Source organism: Amblyraja radiata, chromosome 2 (assembly GCF_010909765.2).
Source record: "Amblyraja radiata isolate CabotCenter1 chromosome 2, sAmbRad1.1.pri, whole genome shotgun sequence".
NCBI lineage: Eukaryota > Metazoa > Chordata > Chondrichthyes > Rajiformes > Rajidae > Amblyraja > Amblyraja radiata.
Window position 1 is genome coordinate 72,398,491 of NC_045957.1, and position 20,344 is coordinate 72,418,834.

Here is a 20,344-nt window from a genome sequence, read left to right on the forward strand (position 1 = left end):
GTTTTGACAACTATTTTGCAGAAATGGAAGTGTAGGATGAGGTTGGCAGAATGCAAGGAATGAAGTTTCTAAAGAAATAGCATAAAATCCAAAAGCAATATTGCCAATGGAACAAGGGTACCAAAGAGAAAGTTAGTATTGGAAGAGTGCTGGTTGAGGGGAGGATTCACAGCTGGATTAACACAGAATGAATTGAAACCTCTGATCAATTATTACATCAGCAATAAAATAAGATTGTAAAAATGTAGGTCTGTATGAAGGACACAATATACTAGATACAATTACCATTCTAAAGCACATTCAGCAGAGGAATTTGAAAATGCGGAAGATGTATCCTGTGAGGGAATTTTGGACGGGTAGGTTAATGGCCAACCTTTGCATTCAGGGATTTTTTTGGCTAGATTGTTTGAATCATTTTTAGTTACTTCAAAGAGACTCAATAATTGATTTATATTCTTGTGCATACTGCATGAGACAGTAACAAACTGAAGGGAAATGATTGAAGGTAATTATAAATTGCGATTTATTTGTAATTGTGAGCCATTTGTAATATTTTATAGTACTTCTCGTCCTTTGTTTAGTGAGAATATTTTGCTTTTTGTATCTTATCTTCTGGAGCATGAAAATTGCAAAAACTTCTGCAGAAATCTCCAAGAGACTGTTTGCAATTATTTTAGTTGCATCAAATACCCAATTGTGATCCAGATTTCTACTAGTTTCACCCAGCGATTTCAACCCTCTGCTTGTAGATTGAAATAGCACCCACAAGTCAGCCCATTTTAGCAGCCTCAGTGTCATATAAATAATTGGTGATTTGACTGCAGGAGATTTAAAACCGATCGAGAAGGATTTTAAAAGTACATAATAACTCACCTTTGTCTTTCTCATCTTCACTTTCACAGCTCTCTCTCCCATCGTGTCTTGGGCTGGAAGGAGAACTGTAACTTTCTGAAGAGCTGTCTCCACATGCCTCTAGGCCACAGCCAACATCCCTTAATTCTAAAACAATCAGGTAGGTGCCATTGAGTAATAAAGCACAGCCAATTACCTTTTCTTCAAAAAAGTCTGTGGCATAATCTATTGCATTATTTTGCAAAATACTCTGATCTCTTCCCATCCTCATCAATCAGGCAAGTGTGCTGGATAGTTTAAGATAAGCCCCCATTGCTTCTAATTTCATTCCAGTTGAGATGCAGGAATTAATTCCTGTGAATAGGAAATTTGGCTGTGTAATCCCCATTACCACCTTCTGTTCCAAATCAAAATAATTAGTAGCTTGGAAATTAATATCTTCTGAACGATTAATCAGCACACAACTCTGATTAACATGCTAAACATATACTCACAAGCGAGCACTTATGAAATGTTGATAAGGCTTCATTTGATGAAAGCAAAAACACTGATTATTTCACAGATGAAAAGGTAAAAACCCTCAATAAGTATTTGCATTATACGTGATAAGTAGATAAAGTATTAGATAAAATTATTTTTGCCAAAGAACAGTAAAAGGTTAGACACAGTGCTGGAGTAACCGAGCGGGTCACCCATTTTTTCCCTCCAGAGATGCTTTCGGACCCACAGGGTTACTCTAGCCCTTTGCGTCTATCTTTGATATAAACCAACATCTGCAGTTCTTGGTTTCTACAGCAGTAAAAAGTTAGCGGTTTACTTAACCTTAACCACTAGATGGTGCAACAACTTCAATTAATTTTTTTAATACTGGAAAACTGGCTACAAACTCCAACATACAAAAGATAATAGTTTATTGCTGTTTTCATGCATTGAATTGACCTCAAAATGGTTAAGATTCTGAATAGAAATCAAATATTTCCTTTTCACAAAATTAGATGAAATAAAACTCTCTATTACTGCCTCAAAATCTTAATGTTTCTTGGAGGACTCTATGATTACAAAAATCTAAAGGAGGTAAAAGTACAAAAGGTGTGGGACAGTGCAAGCCAAGAAATGTTAACAATGCTTTGCAATAGGCAGGGGGACGGTGGCCTGGAAAATTGCGCAAGTTGAAGATGGACAGGGCTTTCATTACTAACAAGTTTAATAAATCAAACAGAAATGAGACACAGCAGGGTAGTAAAGGCAAGAATAAAAATCAAAACAAAAGTGATGGGGAAGAAAATATGGGAAAAGTGTTTAACAGAAATTGAATCTTAAGTCAATAAATAAAACTATAAAATGTTAAAGCATAAGACCTTATAGTGCCCTCCATTATGTTTGGGATAAAGACCCATCATTTATTTATTTGCCTCTGTACTCCACAATTTGAGATTTGTAATAGAAAAAAAATTGCATGTGATTAAAGAGCACATTGTCAGGTTTGAATAAAGGCCATTTTTATACATTTTGGTTTCACCATATAGAAATCACAACAGTGTTTATACATAGTCCCCATTTCAGGGCACCATAATGTTTGGGACACAGCAATGTCATGTAAATGAAAGTAGTTGTTCAAGAAGGAACTGCAGATGTTGGAAAATTGAAGGTAGACAAAAGTGCTGGAGAAACTCAGCGGGTGCGGCAGCATCTATGGAGCGAAGGAAATAGGCAACGTTTCAGGCCGAAACCCTTCTTCAGACTGATCTGAAAGTAGTCATGTTTAGTATTTTGTTCCATATCCTTTGCATGCAATGACCGCTTGAAGCCTGCGATTCATGGACATCACCAGTTGCTGGGTGTCTTCTCTGGTGATGCTATGCCAGGCCTGTATTGCAGCCATCTTTAGCTTATGCTTGTTTTGGGGATGAGTCCCCTTCAGTTTTCTCTTCAGCATATAAAAGACATGCTCAATTGGGTTCAGATCGGGTGACTGACTTGGCCCCTCAAGATTTGACAATTTTTTAGCTTTGAAAAACTCCTTTGTTGCTTTAGCATTATGTTTGGGATCATTGTCTTGCTGTAGAATGAACCGCCGGCCAATGAGTTTTGAGGCATTTGTTTGCACTTGAGCAGATAGGATGTGTCTATACACTTCAGAGTTCATTCTGCTACTATCATCAGCAGTTGTATCATCAATGAAGATAAGTGAGCCAGTACCTTCAGCAGCCATACATGCCCAGGCATAACATCCCAAACACCGTTTCACATATGAGGTGGCATGCTTTGGATCTAGGGCAGTTCCTTCTCTCCTCCATACTTTGCTCTTGCCATCATTCTGATATAAGTTAATCTTCGTATCATCTGCTTACAAGACCTTTTTCCAGAATTGTGGTTGCTCTTTTAAGTACTTCTTGGCAAACTGTAACCTGGCCATCAATTTTTGCGGCTAACTAGTGGTTTGCATCTTGCATTGTAGCCTCTGTATTTCTACGGATAGTGGTCATTGACAAATCCACACCTGACTCCTGAAGAGTGTTCCCGATCTGTTGGACAGGTGTTTGGGGATTTCTCTTTATTATAGAGAGAACTCTTCTGTCATCAGCTGTGTAGGTCTTCCTTCGCCTGCCAGTCCCTTTGCGATTAGTCAGCTCACCAGTGCTCTCTTTCTTCTTAATGATGTTCCAATTGATTTTGGTAAGCCTAGGGTTTGGCTGATGTCTCTAACAGTTTTATTCTTGTTTCTCAGTCTCATAATGGCTTCTTTAACTTTCATTGGCACAAATTTGGTCCTCATGTTGATAAACAGCAATAAAAGTTTCCAAAGGTGATGGAAAGAATGGAGGGAAGACTAGGTGCTGAGAGTTCTCCTATACCTGCATTAAGGAGGCAATTAAACACACTTGAGCAATTATAAAAAGCCTGTGAAACCATGTGTCCCAAACATTATGGTACCCTGAAATGGGTGGGGGAACTATGTATAAACACAACTGTAATTTCTACATGGTGAAACCAAAATGTATAAAAATGGCCTTTAATAAAATCTGACAATATGCACTTTAACCACATGTGATTTTTTCTATTACAAATCTCAAATTGTGGAGTACAGAGGCAAATAAATAAATGATGGGTCTTTATCCCAAGCATTATGGAGTGTCCACACAAGATACTTGACCCAAGTATCTTGTGTGGAACTAGAAAACAGGTTAAAGGAAAAGTCAGCAGCTGAGCAGTGGCAGTGGTTCAAGTAACTATTTGACTCAATGACAGAGAAGGATGAAGTGAGAAAGATAATCATCTATGGTTAACAAAAGAAATCAATAAAAATATTAATTAAAAAACTAGACCATATCAAAGGGCAGAAGACCGTTTTTCAGGAACCAACAGCAATGATCTAAAAAGCCAATAAGAAGAAAACTGATGGGATAAAACTGGCATTAAAAAAGCAACAAGACATTTTTTACATACATGAAAAAGAGAAGAGTAGCTAAGATAAGCGTACAACTCCTGGACGGTGAGACTATTTAATTAATAACAGGAAAAAAGGAAATAATTGATACCAGAACCTTACCAATAGTCTTCAAGATGGGGGACACTATCAACATTCCAACAATAACAGATGGGCTAGTTTTGAATAACAAGAACAAACCTGTAACAGTCCCCATTATGAGGGAGAAATAATTAAACTAATGGCAAGCAAGTCACCAGGACGAGATGGACTGCATGATGCCATTGGTTGATCTCTTTCAAAACTCAGTGTGAGGAGAGTACCAACTGGCAGAAAACTACATAAATGTTCAAGAGAGATAGACAAAAAACATAAGTCTAAATGCCAGTGAGTTTAACATGTGCTGTTGGCAAGTAGGAGATCAAGGAAGAAGAAATAGCCAGTCATTTAAAGAAGCTTAAGGCAATCAAACAAGTTAACATGGTTTTATGAAAGAACACTCAAGGACAAATATGCCACAGTTCGTCAAAGATATAATAAACAAGGTCTATAGAGGTAGTGTAATTGGGTTGCAGAGGGCATTTGATAGGATACTATCCTTAAATAACTATAAAACTCTGATCTTGGGGGAGGGCGGGGTGTCTGCGTGTGTGTGTGCATCAGCGTGTTTGTTTGTGTGCGATTACATCTACTCGAAGAAACGACAGGCTAACGGTAAAATCTTTACATATTCCGGTAGAGATTTATCCCGTGAAATCAAAATTCACCTTATCTGAAAATTTCATGCATTATTTCTCCAGTTATTTAGGAAAATGTTCACAAATCTCAAATAACTTAGAAAATAAAGAAGATGGTCTCGCTGATGACGTCACAATGGATCTGACTCCCTGCCTCTGCTCGCGCTGCGATTGAAGTCACCCCTGTACTTCTTGGCTTCTTAACTTTTACTTCTTTAAATTTGTCACTTAGTGTTTATAAACTGCTGCTCAGGCCATGCTGCTCGCTCCGCTGGGCTCCTTGAAGTTCTAGAACATGGCGGCGGCCGTTATTCCCTCTGGGAGAGGCCGTCTATGGAGACCTGCGATTCCTAAGTCGATTGCAGGGACTCTGGGAATTGTGACGCCCTTTCCTCGCTGGTGATCCCGATCGCAACTGGCGATCTCTGGCCGTCACAGTGGATGACCTCCTCTCCGTCTCCCCCGCCCGATCGTCTGTCACACGGGTGGGTGGGCTTCCCCTCGCGGAAGCACCGATCGGCTGGCCCTCCGCTACTTTTGACCGTCCTCAGATCGCTCGGGTTCACGAGGCCGCAGACTCGCTCGGATCCGGCGCCTGGAGGGGAGGCTGCTGCTCTACGACCTGGGTAGATGCTGCCTCAACCCCCTCCCCGAGGCAGAGAAGGAGAGAGAGAGGGGCGGGGTAGCAGAGGGGGGGCGGGGGTAGGAGAGGGGGGGGGAAGAGAGAGGGGGAGGAGGAGATCGCTCGGGTACACGCTCACCCACAGCCTCGTTCGGGCCTGGCGCCTGATGTGGAGGCTGCTGCTCTACAAACTGGGTAGGTGCTGCCTCTACCCCCTCCATTTCTGCCCTCCCCCGCTGCCTCTCTGCCCCACCCTCCCTCTCTAGGCAGTGGTGAATATTGGGACCTACGGGTGAGTGGTGGTGTATTTCGTTTGGGAACCAGCCCTCCCCTGTGATGCAACCCCCCCCCCCCCTCAATCTCTACCCCCTCCCTATCCCACTCTAACCCCCCCCCCCCCCCCATTTAGCCGCTCCTGCGCAGTTGGGGGTTATGCGTGAGTGGATAGGGCGGGGGAAAGGGGTAAAAGGAGCAAATGAAGAATATTAATATAATATCAATGGGGGGGGGGGGTAGTGTGTGTGTGTGTGTGTGTGTGTGTGGGGCGGTTAGTGTGTGAGAGTGCGAGTGTGGCCGAAGGCCGCCTCCCCCTCCCCCCCGCCCGCAAGGGGCCGGGATCCAACGGGTCCCACTTGGTCTGGTACTACATAAAAGGCTGCTGCATAACATATGAGCTCACAGTATTAGTGGGAGTGCACCAACATGGATTGAAGAATAGTTAACCAATAGAAGTCAGAATAAATAATTCTCTTTCAGGCTGGCAGGATAATCACCCATGATGTGTCCATATTTGGCATTCAACTATTTATGATTTATATTCACAAATACACAATGCGTAATGCACAACATGCGAGCGTCGTGACGTGTAAATGATGTAGCGTAAATGACACGCAAATACTGCATATAGGCTGTCCATAAATCAAGCGTCCATAAACTGGGATGGATTGTAAATGGCACCTGGTCCTGAACATTTCCAGCTGGCTTGCTGGAGATTACAGACAATGGGAGCTTTCAAACATAGAACAGCACAGGAACGAGCCCTTCGGACCACAATATTGTGCTGAACATGATGCCAAATTAAACTGATCGCATCTGACTATACATGATTCGTATCCCTTTATCATTGTACCTCCACGTGCCAATCTAAATACAGAAATACCACTATAATACCTGCCTCCACCATCAACTCTAGCAATACGTTCCAGGCCCCCACCACTTTCTGTGTAAAAAACATGCCCCAAACATCTCTATTAAACTTTCCCCCTCTCACCTTATAGCTATGCACTGTTCCACCCTGGGAAAAAGATTCTGACTCTCTACCCTATCTATGCTTCTCATAATTTTATATACTTTTATCAAGTCTTTATAATGGGGCGACTAGAACTGCATGCAATACTCCAAATGTGGCTTAATGTCAAAGCCTTTGATAAGGTGCCGCACGTGAGGCTGCTAAAGAAGATGAGAGCCCATGGTATTAAAGGGCAGATACTAGCATGGACAGCAGGCTGACTGGATGGCTGAAGACAAAGAGTGGCCATAAAGGGGGCTTTTTCTGGTTGGCTGCCAGTGACTTGCTGAGTTCCCGAGCGGTCGGTGCTGGAGCAGCATGTTGCATGTTAATGATTTGGATGAGGAGATTGAAGGCTTTTTGGCCAAGTTTGCAGATGATACGAAGATAGGTGGAGGGGCAGGTAATGTAGAGAAAGCAGGGACTCTGCAGAAGGACGTGGACAGGTTGGGAGAGTGGGCAGAGAAGTGGCAGATGGAATATAGTGTAGTAAAGTGTGGAGTAATGCATTTTGGTGGTAGGAATAAAGGCGTAGACTATTTTCTAAATGGGGAAAATATCCAATCGGAGTTGCAAAGAGACTTGGGAGTTCTGGTGCAGGATTTCCAAAAAGTTAATTTATAAATTGAATCGGTAGTAAGAAAGGCAAACGCAATGCCAGCATTTACTTCAGGACTAGAATACAAAAACAGAGATGTATTGCTGAGACTCTATAAAATGCTGACCAGGCCACATTTGGTGTATTGTGAGCAATTTTGGGCCCCATATGCGAGGAAGGATGTATTGACACTGGAGAGGGTCCAGAGGAGTTTTACGAGAATAATCCCAAGAATGAGTGGGTTAATATATAATGAGCGTTTGTTGGCACTGTGCCTCTTCGTTGGAGTTTAGAAGGATGAGGGGACACCTCATTAAAACTTATTGAATAGTGAAAGGCCTGGATAGAGTGGCTGTGGAGAGGATGTTTCCACAAGTGGGAGAGTCTCAGACTGGAGGTCATAGCTTCAGAATTAAAGGACGTTCCTTTAGGAAGGAGATGAGGAAGAATTTATTTAGTCAGAGGGTGGTGTATCTGTGGAATACATTGCCACAGAAGTTTGTGGAAGTCAAGTCAATAGATACTTTTAAGGCAGAGATAGATACTTGATTAGTATGGGTGTCAGGTGTTATAGGGCGAAGGCAGGAGAATGGGGTTAGAAGGGAGAGATAGATCAGCCATGATTGAATGGCGTAGACTTGATGGGCTGAATGGCCTAATTCTGCTCCTATCACTTATGAACATGAGCCAAATGACGCCCAAGTGGGACAGACCCTTAAGTCTGCATGTAGGTGCAGCAAGAAGTTAGAAGGAATAAGGTATGTCAGCCTTTGTTGCGCATGGGTTCAAAGTTAGAAATGAATTCTGAATCAGATTGCAAACATGTGTCTTGATGTTTGAAGGCACATACCACTAAATGATTCAGATGGGATGGAGTGTTACAAAGAATAACTTGTTTCCCAAATTTTTTCTTGGTACTTTAGATGACAAAAATTAAACTCAAAATCAAAAATCTATTACAACCGTGAGATGACCAATTAGATTAATATTTTTATTTCACATTATTAATAATAATAATAATAACAACTTTATTTATAGAGCACTTTAAAAACAACCACTGTTGCAACAGTGCTGTACATGACTAATCATGGACAAAAAATTATTACACGACAATAAAAACATTAAAAGAGAGAGTAAAAACAATAAAAAAAACATTAAAAACACTAAAACAGGAGCAAAGTCTCATGCAGGGTCGAAAGCCAAGGAATAGAAATGGGTTTTAAGATTGGTTTTGAAGATGGACAGTGAGGGGGCCTGTCTGATGTGCAACGGCAGAGTGTTCCATAACGCCGGAGCAGCAACAGAGAAGGCTCTATTCCCCTCTGAGCTTCCGCTTAGACCTCGGTACCTCCAGGAGCAGCTGATCAGCTGATCTGAGGCACCGGGCAGGGGCATAGGGATGAAGCAGCTCAGAGAGGTAAGGCGGGGCGAGGCCATTTAAAGATTTAAAAACGAATAAAAGAGTCTTAAAATGAACTCGAAAGTACACCGGGAGCCAGTGGAGGGAGGCCAGAATTGGCGTTATGTGCTCCCTCTTTCGAGTTCCAGTTAAAAGGCTTTTAAGCTCTTTTTTGATGGTAGACTAAACCTTACCATAAAAAAGTTACTAATCACTACCTATAAATGTATTCAATCTAGCCATTCATAAAACCTACTTCAATAAAATAGGTTTTAAGTTTTAACAATCACATTCAAAAAGATAGTTTAACTTGGTTAAGTAGCCAAAATAAAGCACACTGTAGAATGAGCAGTAAAAATAAATTTGGTCTATTTATCTAGAAGCACACATTGAGCTACAAATATAATAACTGTCAGGCCAAGGTGCTCAACTGCAGCAATCTTAATTCACGTAATGAGAATTAGTTACCAAACTCCACTTAAATTAAGACTGTACTAAGATCAAGGAATTGACCCCAAATGGCACCAGATACATATAAATTAATTGAACCAGCTGGTGGAGAGTATACCAACTTGTCCCATCATGCTCTGGTTTGGAAATTTGAAAACTCAAAAATGAAGGAGGCCGTGATAGACATTTCAACCACATGTCAATGACTTGGGAAAACCAACATGCCCTGCTGAGTTATTCCTGCATTTTGTGTTTATATTCAACTCGGCGGCGGGTAACTCAGTGGCAGTGGGAGCCTCGGCGGCAATGCGGGCCTCGGCAGCAACATAAGCCTCAGCGGCAGTGGGGCCTTGCGGCTGATGAACATGAGGGGGGAAGGGAAGTCAATGGGGACCCAGCGTGGGGGGATCGCCGTGAAGAACAATGGGGACCCAGCATGGGGGGGGGGGGGGGGGAACCCCTGTGAGGGACCGGGCGAGAACAAAGGGGCACCAGGTGTGGAAGAGGGCACTCTGTTTTAGAATCCTCTGCCCAGCGGATAAGTCTGTGTTTGTTTGTTCATTTGTTCCGATGAAGGTGCTGTGCACACGGCAGCTAGCCAACAGTTGCTTGTCATTTTCTTTTTGTTTTCACTTTTAATTTCAAGTTTGTGTACCTTGTGTGTTGTGACTGTCGGCAGACCAACTTCCCACCGGGGATGAATAAAGTTTTATCGTATCGTATAATCAAATTCCATTTGAACCCCAGTCATTTTCCTTTCTCTCCTCCCTGTTTGCGCGAGATTCAGGAAAAGCTTCTTCCTCCAAGCAGTTATCAGCAAAGATTTATATAAGATCTTTGGTTATCAGACTGGCCTTTATAACAAGAGAAGTCGAGTATAGGAGCAAACAGGTCCTTCTGCAGTTGTACAGGGCCCTAGTAAGACCACACCTCTCATTGTCTAAGAGCGTTGTCCTAATCTCCCAAACCAACTCATTTTGGTCATCTCACTTTTTTTCCAATCTGCATAAGTTTCTTTATAATTTAACACTATAATGTTGTGACATTATATATGCTGGTATTTTTCTCCTTGGACTACCTGTTGTACGTGTATGGCTTTATTGTACTCTTGTATAGTGCGATTTGAGTCGATAGCATTTGTTTTCACTGTATCTCAGTACGTGACAACAAAAAATCATTAACAATGTCTGGTCCATAATCGGTACCAACCTCCCCACCATCAAACAGATGAAGGCTAATGTGCCAAAAGCCTTTTTGACCACCCTATCTACCTGCGACTCCACCTACAAGGAGCCATGCACCTGTATTACAAGATCCCTCTGCTCAACAACACTACCCAGAGTTTTACCAGTCACTGTGTAGGTTCTGCCCATGATTGACCTCACATTTCTCTGTATTAAATTCCATCAACCATTCCTCAGCCCACCTGGCCAATCGATCAAGAACCTTGTCGTTGTTGTTCAATGTGCCTGTGAAGCTGCAGTAAGACTTTAATTGAAGATAAACACAAAATGCTGGAGTAACTCAGCGGGTCAGGCAGCATCTCTGAAGAAAAGGAATAGGGAGGTTGCACGGAAGGTCATAACGTCATGCATACAGCATGCAGGTACAGCAGGCAGTGAAGAAAGCGAATGGCATGTTGGCCTTTATAACAAGAGGAGTCGAGTATAGGAGCAAAGAGGTCCTTCTGCAGTTGTACAAGGCCCTAGTGAGACCACACCTGGAGTATTGTGTGCAGTTTTGGTCCCCTAATTTGAGGAAGGACATGCTTGCTATTGAGGGAGTGCAGTGTAGGTTTACAAGGTTAATTCCTGGGATGGCGGGACTGTCATATGCTGAGAGAATGGAGCGGCTGGGCTTGTACACTCTGGAGTTTAGAAGAATGAGAGGGGATCTTATTGAAGCATATAAGATTGTTAAGAGTTTGGACACGCTAGAGGTAGGAAACATGTTCCCGATGTTATGGGGGGGGGGGGGGTGGTCCAGAACCAGGGACCACAGTTTAAGAATAAGGGGTAAGCCATTTAGAACGGAGACGATGAAACACTTTTTCTCACAGAGAGTTGTGAGTCTGTGGAATTCTCTGCCTCAGAGGGCGGGGGAGGCCGGTTCTCTGGATACTTTCAAGAGAGAGCTAGATAGGGCTCTTAAAGATAGCGGATTCAAGGAATATGGGGAGAGGGAAGGAACGGGGTACTGATTGGGGATGATTAGCCATGATCACATTGAATGGCAGTGCTGGCTCGAAGGGCCGAATGGCCAATCCTGCACCTCTTGTCTATTGTTTATTGTCAAAGGGCGTGACGCACGGAGTCGCTCAAGCCTTCTGGAGTACAAGGCAGTTTCTGGCATACACTAGTAATATACGCAACACGTACGTTCTTGCAAAAGAGCAGCGTGCCGGCGGAGTGAGGGCAAGTCCCGGCCCACAACCGCCCAGGGCTTGCGCGTGACTGAGTGGTCTGAACCCAAGCACCAAGGTGTAAGCAGCAGAGGAGCGGATCCCTCGGGACAGCCCCCACTCTCCCCTCGGGGTCAGCGCTGTCCGGCCATGGCCGCCCCCGCTCCATCTCCCCCTGTGCAGCCGCACTGTCACGGGCTGCGAGTCGGTACACACACGGGGCCGGGTGGAGCGGGGTCTCGGCTCCGGGCAGCGGACACACGGGGACATAAACCCGGCAACGTCCCGGTCAGCGGCAGCAGAGTTGGGGACAGTCTGGTCCCTCCGTCCACACTGCACCAGCACCGGACCCTGACCCCCACACCAGGCTGATTTAACCCCCCCCCCCCCGACCCACACACGGGGTGATTCACCCCCCCCCCCCGACCCCGACTCACACACGGGGTGATTCACCCCCCCCGGGTGCCGGGTTGTCTGTAGCCCCGTTGCCACATTTCAGCCGCCAAACACCGGCCACGGAGAAAGACGGCACAGGGTCCGCGAGTGTGGAACCAGTCGGCTTGGCGTCCGGATGCTGAGACAGAAGACAGGCCCGCTGTACTGGCAGCCATTGTAAGTGCTTACCTGACGTTCACTGCTTGTACTCCCAAGGGGGAGGAAACCAGAGGTATAAGAAGGTACAGAACAAAACGGAGTCTGGATCGATGACTCAGGAAGGGTGCAGCCCATAATGGTCTGGGGACGAGGTGATAACGAGGGGATACAAACAATGAAATTAGCATGAAGACTGGGGGAGGAACAGAGAGAGGGGGGATGCAAGAATTACTTGTAGTTAGAGAAATCCAATTCTTGCCGCTGGGTTGTAAGCAGCCCAAGCGAAATACGAGGTGCTTTCCCTCCAATTTGCACATGACCTCACTCTAACAGTGGAGAAGGCCCAGGACAGAAAGGTCAGTATGGGAGTGGGGAGTTAAAATGTTTGGCAACTGGGAGATCACGTGGGCCAAGGTGGACTGAGGTAAGTGTTCAGCGAAACGGTCGCCCAGTCTGCACATGGTCTCACCAATATATAGGAGTCCACTCCGGGAATACCGTATGCAATAAGGTCGGAGGAGGTGCAAGTGAACCTCTGTCTCACCTGAAAGGACGGTCAGGATCCCTGTATGGAATCGAGAGAGGAGGGAAAGGGACAGGTGTTGCATCTCCGCGGTTCCAGGGTAATGTACCTGTGGAGGGTGCGGTTTGGGTGGGAAGGGGCGAGTGAACCAGGGAGTTGTGGAGGGAGCAGTCTCTGCGAAAGGCGGAAAGGGGTGGAGATGGGAAGATGCAAATACTGGTGGGATCCCATTGGAGGTGGCAAAAGTGTCAGATGATTATGTTCTGTTTCCGACGGCTGATGGGGAGGGGGAGCAAGAACGATGCTATAGGATACTGAGGAAACATGTACGAGGGCCTCATCAACGATAGAAAATGGGAATCCCCAGTCCCAAAAGAATTAGGACACCTCGGAAGTCCTGGTATGGGACACCTCATCTTGGCGCAGATGCGGCGGAGATGGAGGAATCTCCTAATGGATAATCTTTGCCAGGGGCAGGGTGGGAAGAAGTGTAGTCTAGATAGCTGTGGGAGTCAGTTTGTAATAGACATCCATCGATAGTCTATCCCCTGTGATGGAGACAACGAGATCAAAGGGGAGTGGGGTTTCAGAGATGGTCCAAGTGAATTTGAGTGCAAGATGGAAATTGGTGGTGAGGTTAATGACGTCCATGAGTTCAGCTAAGGTGTGGTGATAGCCTTGATGCAGTTGTCAATGTAGTGGAGATAGAGTTCGGGGATAGGGCCAGTGTACGCCTGGAACAGGGATTGTTCGATGTACCCTACAAAGGGACCGACATAGCTGGGCCCATGTGAGTGCCTTTGATTTGGAGGACACAGGAGAAGTCGAAAGAGAAGTTGTTGAGCGCGAGGGCCAGCTCTGCCAAGTGGAGGAGAGTGTTCATTGAGGGAAATTGACTAGTTCTGCGGTCGAGAAAGAGGGCTTTAAAGGCCTTCCTGGTGGGGGATGGAAGTGTAGAGTGACTGGACGTAAAAATGAGGGAAAATGGAAATCATTAAAGAGACGAAGGGCATGTGACATGTCTTGAACATAGGTCAGGAGGGATTGGACCTGGGGGAATAGGATGGGCTCGAAGAACATGGAAATTATTTCAGTGGGGCAGGAGCAGGCAGAATGTTTAATTGATCAATTTGTTTGATGGGAAGGATGTGGAGGAGAAATGGAGGACATTTAAAGATGAAATTTTAAGAGTACAGAATCTTTATGTCCCTGTTCAGTTGAAAGGAAATAGTAAAAATTGGAAAGAGCCTTGGTTTTCAAGGGAAATTGGACACGGTTCGGTAAAAGAGATCTACAATAATTATAGGCAGCATGGAGTAAATGAGGTGCTTGAGGAGTATAAAGAATGTAAAAAGAATCTTAAGAAAGAAATTAGAAAAGCTAAAAGAAGATATGAGGTTGCTTTGGCAAGTAAGGTGAAAGTAAATCCAAAGGGTTTCTACAGCTATATTAATAACAAAAGGATAACGAGGGATAAAATTGGTTCATTAGAGAGTCAGAGTGGACAGCTAGCTGCAGAGCCAAAAGAGATGGGGGAGATATTGAACAATTTATTTTCTTCGGTTTTCACCAAGGAGAAGGATATTGAATTATGTGTGGTAAGGGAAACAAGTAGAGTAGCTATGGAAACTATGAGATTCAAAGAAGAGGAAGTACTGACACTTTTGAAAAATATAAAAGTGGATAAGTCTCCAGGTCCTGACAGGATATTCCCTAGGACATTGAGGGAAGTTAGTGTAGAAATAGCAGGGGTTATGACAGAAATATTTCAATTGTCATTAGAAACGGGAATAGTGCCGGAGGATTGGCGTGCCGCGCATGTTGTTCCATTTTGTTTAAAAAGGGTTCTAAGAGTAAACCTAGCAATTATAGACGTTAGTTTGACGTCAGTGGTGGGCAAATTAATGGGAAGGATACTTAGAGATAATATATATAAGCATCTGGATAAACAGGGTCTGATTAGGAACAGTCAACATGGATTTATGCCTGGAAGGTCATGTTTGACTAATCTTCTTGAATTTTTTGAAGGGGTTACTCGGGAAATTGATGAGGGTAAAGCAGTGGATGTTGTCTATATGGACTTCAGTAAGGCCTTTGACAAGGTTCCTCATGGAAGGTTGGTTAAGAAGGTTCAATTGTTGGGTATTAATGGTGGAGTAGCAAGATGGATTCAACAGTGGCTGAATGGGAGATGCCAGAGAGTAATGGTGGATGGCTGTTTGTCAGGTTGGAGGCTGGTGACTAGTGGAGTGCCACAGGGATCTGTGTTGGGTCCACTGTTGTTTGTCATGTACATCAATGATCTGGATGATGGTGTGGTGAATTGGATTAGTAAGTATGCAGATGATACTAAGATAGGTGGTGTTGTGGATAATGAAGTAGATTTTCAAAGTATGCAGAGAGATTTAGGCCATTTGGAAGAGTGGGCTGAAAGATGGCAGATGGAGTTTAATGCTGATATGTGTGAGGTGCTACATCTTGGCAGGACAAATCAAAATAGGACGTTCATGGTAAATGGTAGTTAATTGAGGAATGCAGTTGAACAGAGGGATCTAGGAATAACTGTGCACAGTTCTCTGAAGATGGAATTTCATGTAGATAGGGTGGTAAAGAAAGCTTTTGGTGTGCTGGCCTTTATAAATCAGAGCATTGAGTATAGAAGTTGGGATGTAATGTTAAAATTGTACAAGGCATTGGTGAGGCCAATTCTGGAGTATGGTGTACAATTTTGGTCGCCTAATTATAGGAAGGATGTCAACAAAATAGAGAGAGTAGAGGAGATTTACGAGAATGTTGCCTGGGTTTCAGCAACTAAGTTGAACAAGTTAAGTTTGAGAAAGGTTGAACAATCAGAGAAAGGTTGAACAAGTTAAGTCTTTATTCTTTGGAGCGCAGAAGGTTAAGGGGGGACTTGATAGAGGTCTTTAAAATGATGAGAGGGATAGACAGAGTTGACATGGATAAGCTTTTCCCATTGAGAGTAGGGAAGATTCAAACAAGAGGACATGACTTGAGAATTAAGGGACAGAAGTTTAGGGGTAACATGAGGGGGAACTTCTTTACTCAGAGAGTGGTAGCTGTGTGGAATGAGCTTTCAGTGGAAGTGGTGGAGGCAGGTTCGATTTTATCATTTAAAAATAAATTGGATAGGTATATGGACGGGAAAGGAATGGAGGGTTATGGTCTGAGTGCAGGTAGATGGGACTAGGGGAGAATAAGTGTTCAGCACGGACTAGAAGGGCCGAGTTGGCCTGTTTCCGTGCTGTAATTGTTATATGGTTATAAGTTCATAGAGACATAAACAAACATTCTTAAATTTCCTTGATTTCCTTATTTCGATATAATATTCTTACCAGGCCAACTGAACACCATGGGAGAGATTACAAAATATCCAAAATGGATATGAAGTTAAAACTTAAACATTATCAATCCAATTTAAACATGTCTGATTTGGAACGTACACATGTGTTGGTTATTCATTGAATGCCTTTCTTGAAATGTGCATCCACTTTAAAAAGACGTATCACATTACGTGTCCAGAGGTTGGTAGACTCAGCCTGGTTCACCACAACATCAAAAGCATCTGCATAGCACATTGTATCAAGAAGGTGACATCCATCATCAAACAACCTCACCATTAGGGCCATGCCTTCTCCTTGCTATCATTGGGCAGGGTGCAAAGAAACCCGAAGCCGCACACCACCCGGGTCTGGAATAGCGACTTTCCTATAAAGACCATGTATTTGAACCAACCCTCACAACCCTAATCCTACCTCGGCAACAGAACACTATAGATCACCACTTGCTTCACTGTGGACTTTTTTCTTTTCAAAATGCCTTTCACACAAATGTCTTTTTTTGTAGTCTTTTTTCTATTTACTATCTTGCAGGATTTATGTAATTTATGTTTTTGAGTGAGTGTGTCTGTGATGCAAGTTCAAGTTCAAGTGAGTTTATTGTCATGTGTCCCTGTATAGGACAATGAAATTCTTGCTTTGCTTAAGCACACAGAAAATAGTAGGCATTTACTACAAAACAGATAAATGTGTCCATGTACCATGATATAAATATATACACACATGAATAAATAAACTGATAGTGCAAATAACAGAAAGTGGTTGGTCCGAGCCAGGTTTAATAGCCTGATGGCTGAGGGGAAGTAACTATTCCTGAACCTGGTTGTTGCAGTCTTCAGGCTCCTGTACCTTCTACCTGAAGGTAGCAGGGAGATGAGTGTGTGGCCAGGATGCTGTTGCAAGTTTTCATTGCACCTATGCCTCACTGTACTTGTGAGCACAACAATACACTTGACTTGTCAGGCAGTTAAGTCAGATCATTGCACGGAAAGTAGATAGGGGCAGCATACAAAATGGGAATGTGTTTGAGGAATCAAAAGGATAGGAAGAAGGCAAGAGAACAATGTCATCTTGATTCATGCTCAGATTCATCGTAAGAAATGGGGCTAGACTATTCTTCCCTCTGCCTGCTCCACCTTTCTGTAACATTGCCAATCTTTTACCTCAGCTCCTTTTGTGCCCAACCACTTATTCACCATTTTCACTTATATCTGATAATCAGTCCATCTTGAATATATTCAGCAACTGAGCCTCTAATGTAATAAATGGCAAACCTTGATTTAGTGAGATATTAAACAATACTTTACATGACTGCAAATAGCTACTCAATAGGAAGTAATTATAAACTGCCAACATTTCAAAAAGGTTAAAACAAAAATAGAATGTAAAGAACTAATACAAAAACCCTATAATCTCAAACAGACCAAAATAAATCCTTAATTAAAACTTTAGACTAGAGACACAGCAAAGAAACAAGCCCTTCGGCCCACCGAGTGGACCAGCAATCACCCCTGTACACTAACACTTTCATACACACCACGGACAATTTGTAATTTTTTAACCAAAGCCAAATAACCTACAAACCTGTACGTCGTTAGTGTGGGAGGAAACCGGAGCACCCACGAGGTGACAGGAAAAAGGTACAAGCACCGTACAGACAGTACCCGTAGTCAGGATTGAAACCAGGTCTCTGGCGCTGGTAGGTAGGAGCACTACTGCTGTGCCACTGTGCTGCCCTTTTAAACATTTAAACACAGCCCAGTAGAATTTTTTATTTTTTTTAAAGAAATTATTAAGTGGAAATTATATAAAATTCATGAACAAAGAAAATAACTGTAAATGGTTATCAAGTTATGCTCTGAGGTGCCTTGGGCCGCATTGTTAATGGTATTAGATAAACAAATTCCTGTGGCTTTGACAAGAAACATAGAATGAAAACAAGATTCCACTTCTTTTTTTACCAAAAAAAATGTTTAGACTGCTTATAGATACCCTATGCTGGAGGAAAAAAAGGAATGCGATGGAAACAATTTGTGGAGGCAAGATTGATCAGTGTCAGTACCCAGATTGAAAAATCAGTGGAACTGCAAATATTACAGACAAAAGACAATAGGTACAGGAGTAGGCCATTCGGTTCTTCGAGCCAGCACCGCCATTCACTGTGATCATGGCTGATCAATACAATACAATACAAAATTGAATTGTATTGTATTGTATTGTATTGATCACCCACAATCAGTACCATGTTCCTGCCTTCTCTCCATATCCCTTGACTCCGCTATCTTTAGGAGCTCTATCTAACTCCCTCTTGAAAGTATCCAGAGAATTGGCCTCCACTGCCTTGGAGGCAGTGAATTCCACAGATTCACAATTCTCTGGGTGAAGATGTTTTTCCTCATCTCTGTTCTAAATGGCTTACCTCTTATTCTTAAACTGTAGCCCCTGGTTCTGGACTCATTGGGAACACGTTTCCTGCTCTGAACGTGTCCAATCCCTTAATAATCTTACCAAAACTGCACACAATAGTTCAGGTGTGATCTCACTAGGGCCCTGTACAACTGCAGAAGCACCTCTTTGCTCCTGTACTCAACTCCTCTTGTTATAAAGGCCAACATGCCATTAGCTATCTTCACTGCCTGCTGTAACTGCATACTTACTTTCAGTGACTGACGAACAAGTACCCACAGATCTCGTTGTCCTTCCCCTTTTTCCAACTTGACACCATTCAGATAATCTTTCCTGTTTTTGCCACCAAAGTGGATAACCTCACATTTATCCACATTAGACTGCACCTGCCATGCATCTGCCCACTGACCCAACCTACCCAAGTCACTCTGCATCCTCATAGCATCCTCCTCACATTGCCACCCAGCTTTGTGTCATCTGCAAATTTGCTAATGTTACTTTTAATCCCTTCATCTAAATCATTAATGTATATTGTAAATAGCTGTGGTCCCAGCACCGAGCCTTGCGGTACCCCAGTAGTCACTGCCTGCCATTCTGAAAGGACCCGTTAATCCCTACTCTTTGTTTCCTATCTGCCAATCAATTCTCAGGTACACAACATCCACTGGCTCTCCCTTGTCCATTTTCCTTGTTACATCGTTCAAAAATTCCCCATTGTAAATCCATGCTGACTCGGACCAATCCTGTTACTGCTATCCAAATGTGCTGCTATTTCATCTTTTATAATTGACTCCAGCATCTTCCCCACCACCAATGTCAGGCTAACTGGTCTATAATTCCCCGTTTTCTCTCTCTCCCGCCTTTCTTAAAAAGTGGGATAACATTAGCTACCCTCCAATCCACAGGAACTGATCCTGAATCTATAGAACATTGGAAAATTATCACCAATGCGTCCACGATTTCTAGAGCCACTTCCTTAAGTACCCTGGGATTCAGTCCTTCAGGCCCTGGGAATTTATCAGCCTTCAGTCCCATCAGTCTACCCAACACCATTTCCTGCCTAATGTGAATTTCATTCAGTTCCTCCATTACACTAGGTCCTCTGGCCACTAGTACATCCTGGAGATTGTGTCTTCCTTAGTGAAGACAGATCCAAAGTACCTGTTCAACTCGTCTGCCATTTCCTTGTTCCCCATAATAAATTCACCTGTTTCTGTCTTCAAGGGTCCAACTTTGGTCTTAACTATTTTTTTCCTCTTTTCATACCTAAAGAAGCTTTTACTATCCTCCTCTATATTCTTGGTTAGCTTACCTTCGTACCTCATCTTTTCTCCCCGTATTGCATTTTTAGTTATCTTCTGTTGCTCTTTAAAAGTTTTCCAATCCTCTGGCTTCCCGCTCATCTTTGCTGTTATACTTCTCATTTATTGTTATACCGTCCTTGACTTCCCTTGTCAGCCACGGCCGTCCCTTGCTCCCCCTTAGAATGTTTGGAATTAACTGATCCTTGATTAATACCCAATCAATTGGTTAATACACAAAAGGACACAAACTGCTGGAGTAACCCTGCAATCAGCCTGAAGGGTCCCAATTGGAATGATATATTTACCACAGTCTGTTTTCCAGTTTAATTTGAGAAAAGGTTCAGTAATAAACAATGAAAAATAAATGCTGAAAACACTCAGCGGGAT

General features: G+C 43.2%; 1 protein-coding gene across 6 annotated transcripts in view; it reads right to left on the minus strand.

Moving 5' to 3' along the window:
• The window catches only part of zcchc2 (zinc finger CCHC-type containing 2), a 98,175-nt gene that overhangs the window by 10,105 nt on the left and 67,726 nt on the right, over positions 1-20,344 (minus strand). For 4 of the 6 annotated variants that reach the window (XM_033048820.1, XM_033048848.1, XM_033048809.1 and 1 more), the window contains one exon: positions 874-999. The exons of the other annotated variants lie outside the window; for them this stretch is intronic. In XM_033048820.1, coding sequence (XP_032904711.1) covers positions 874-999 — 126 coding nt within the window. The remainder of the gene's footprint in view (positions 1-873; positions 1,000-20,344) is intronic. 6 annotated transcript variants of the gene reach the window in all.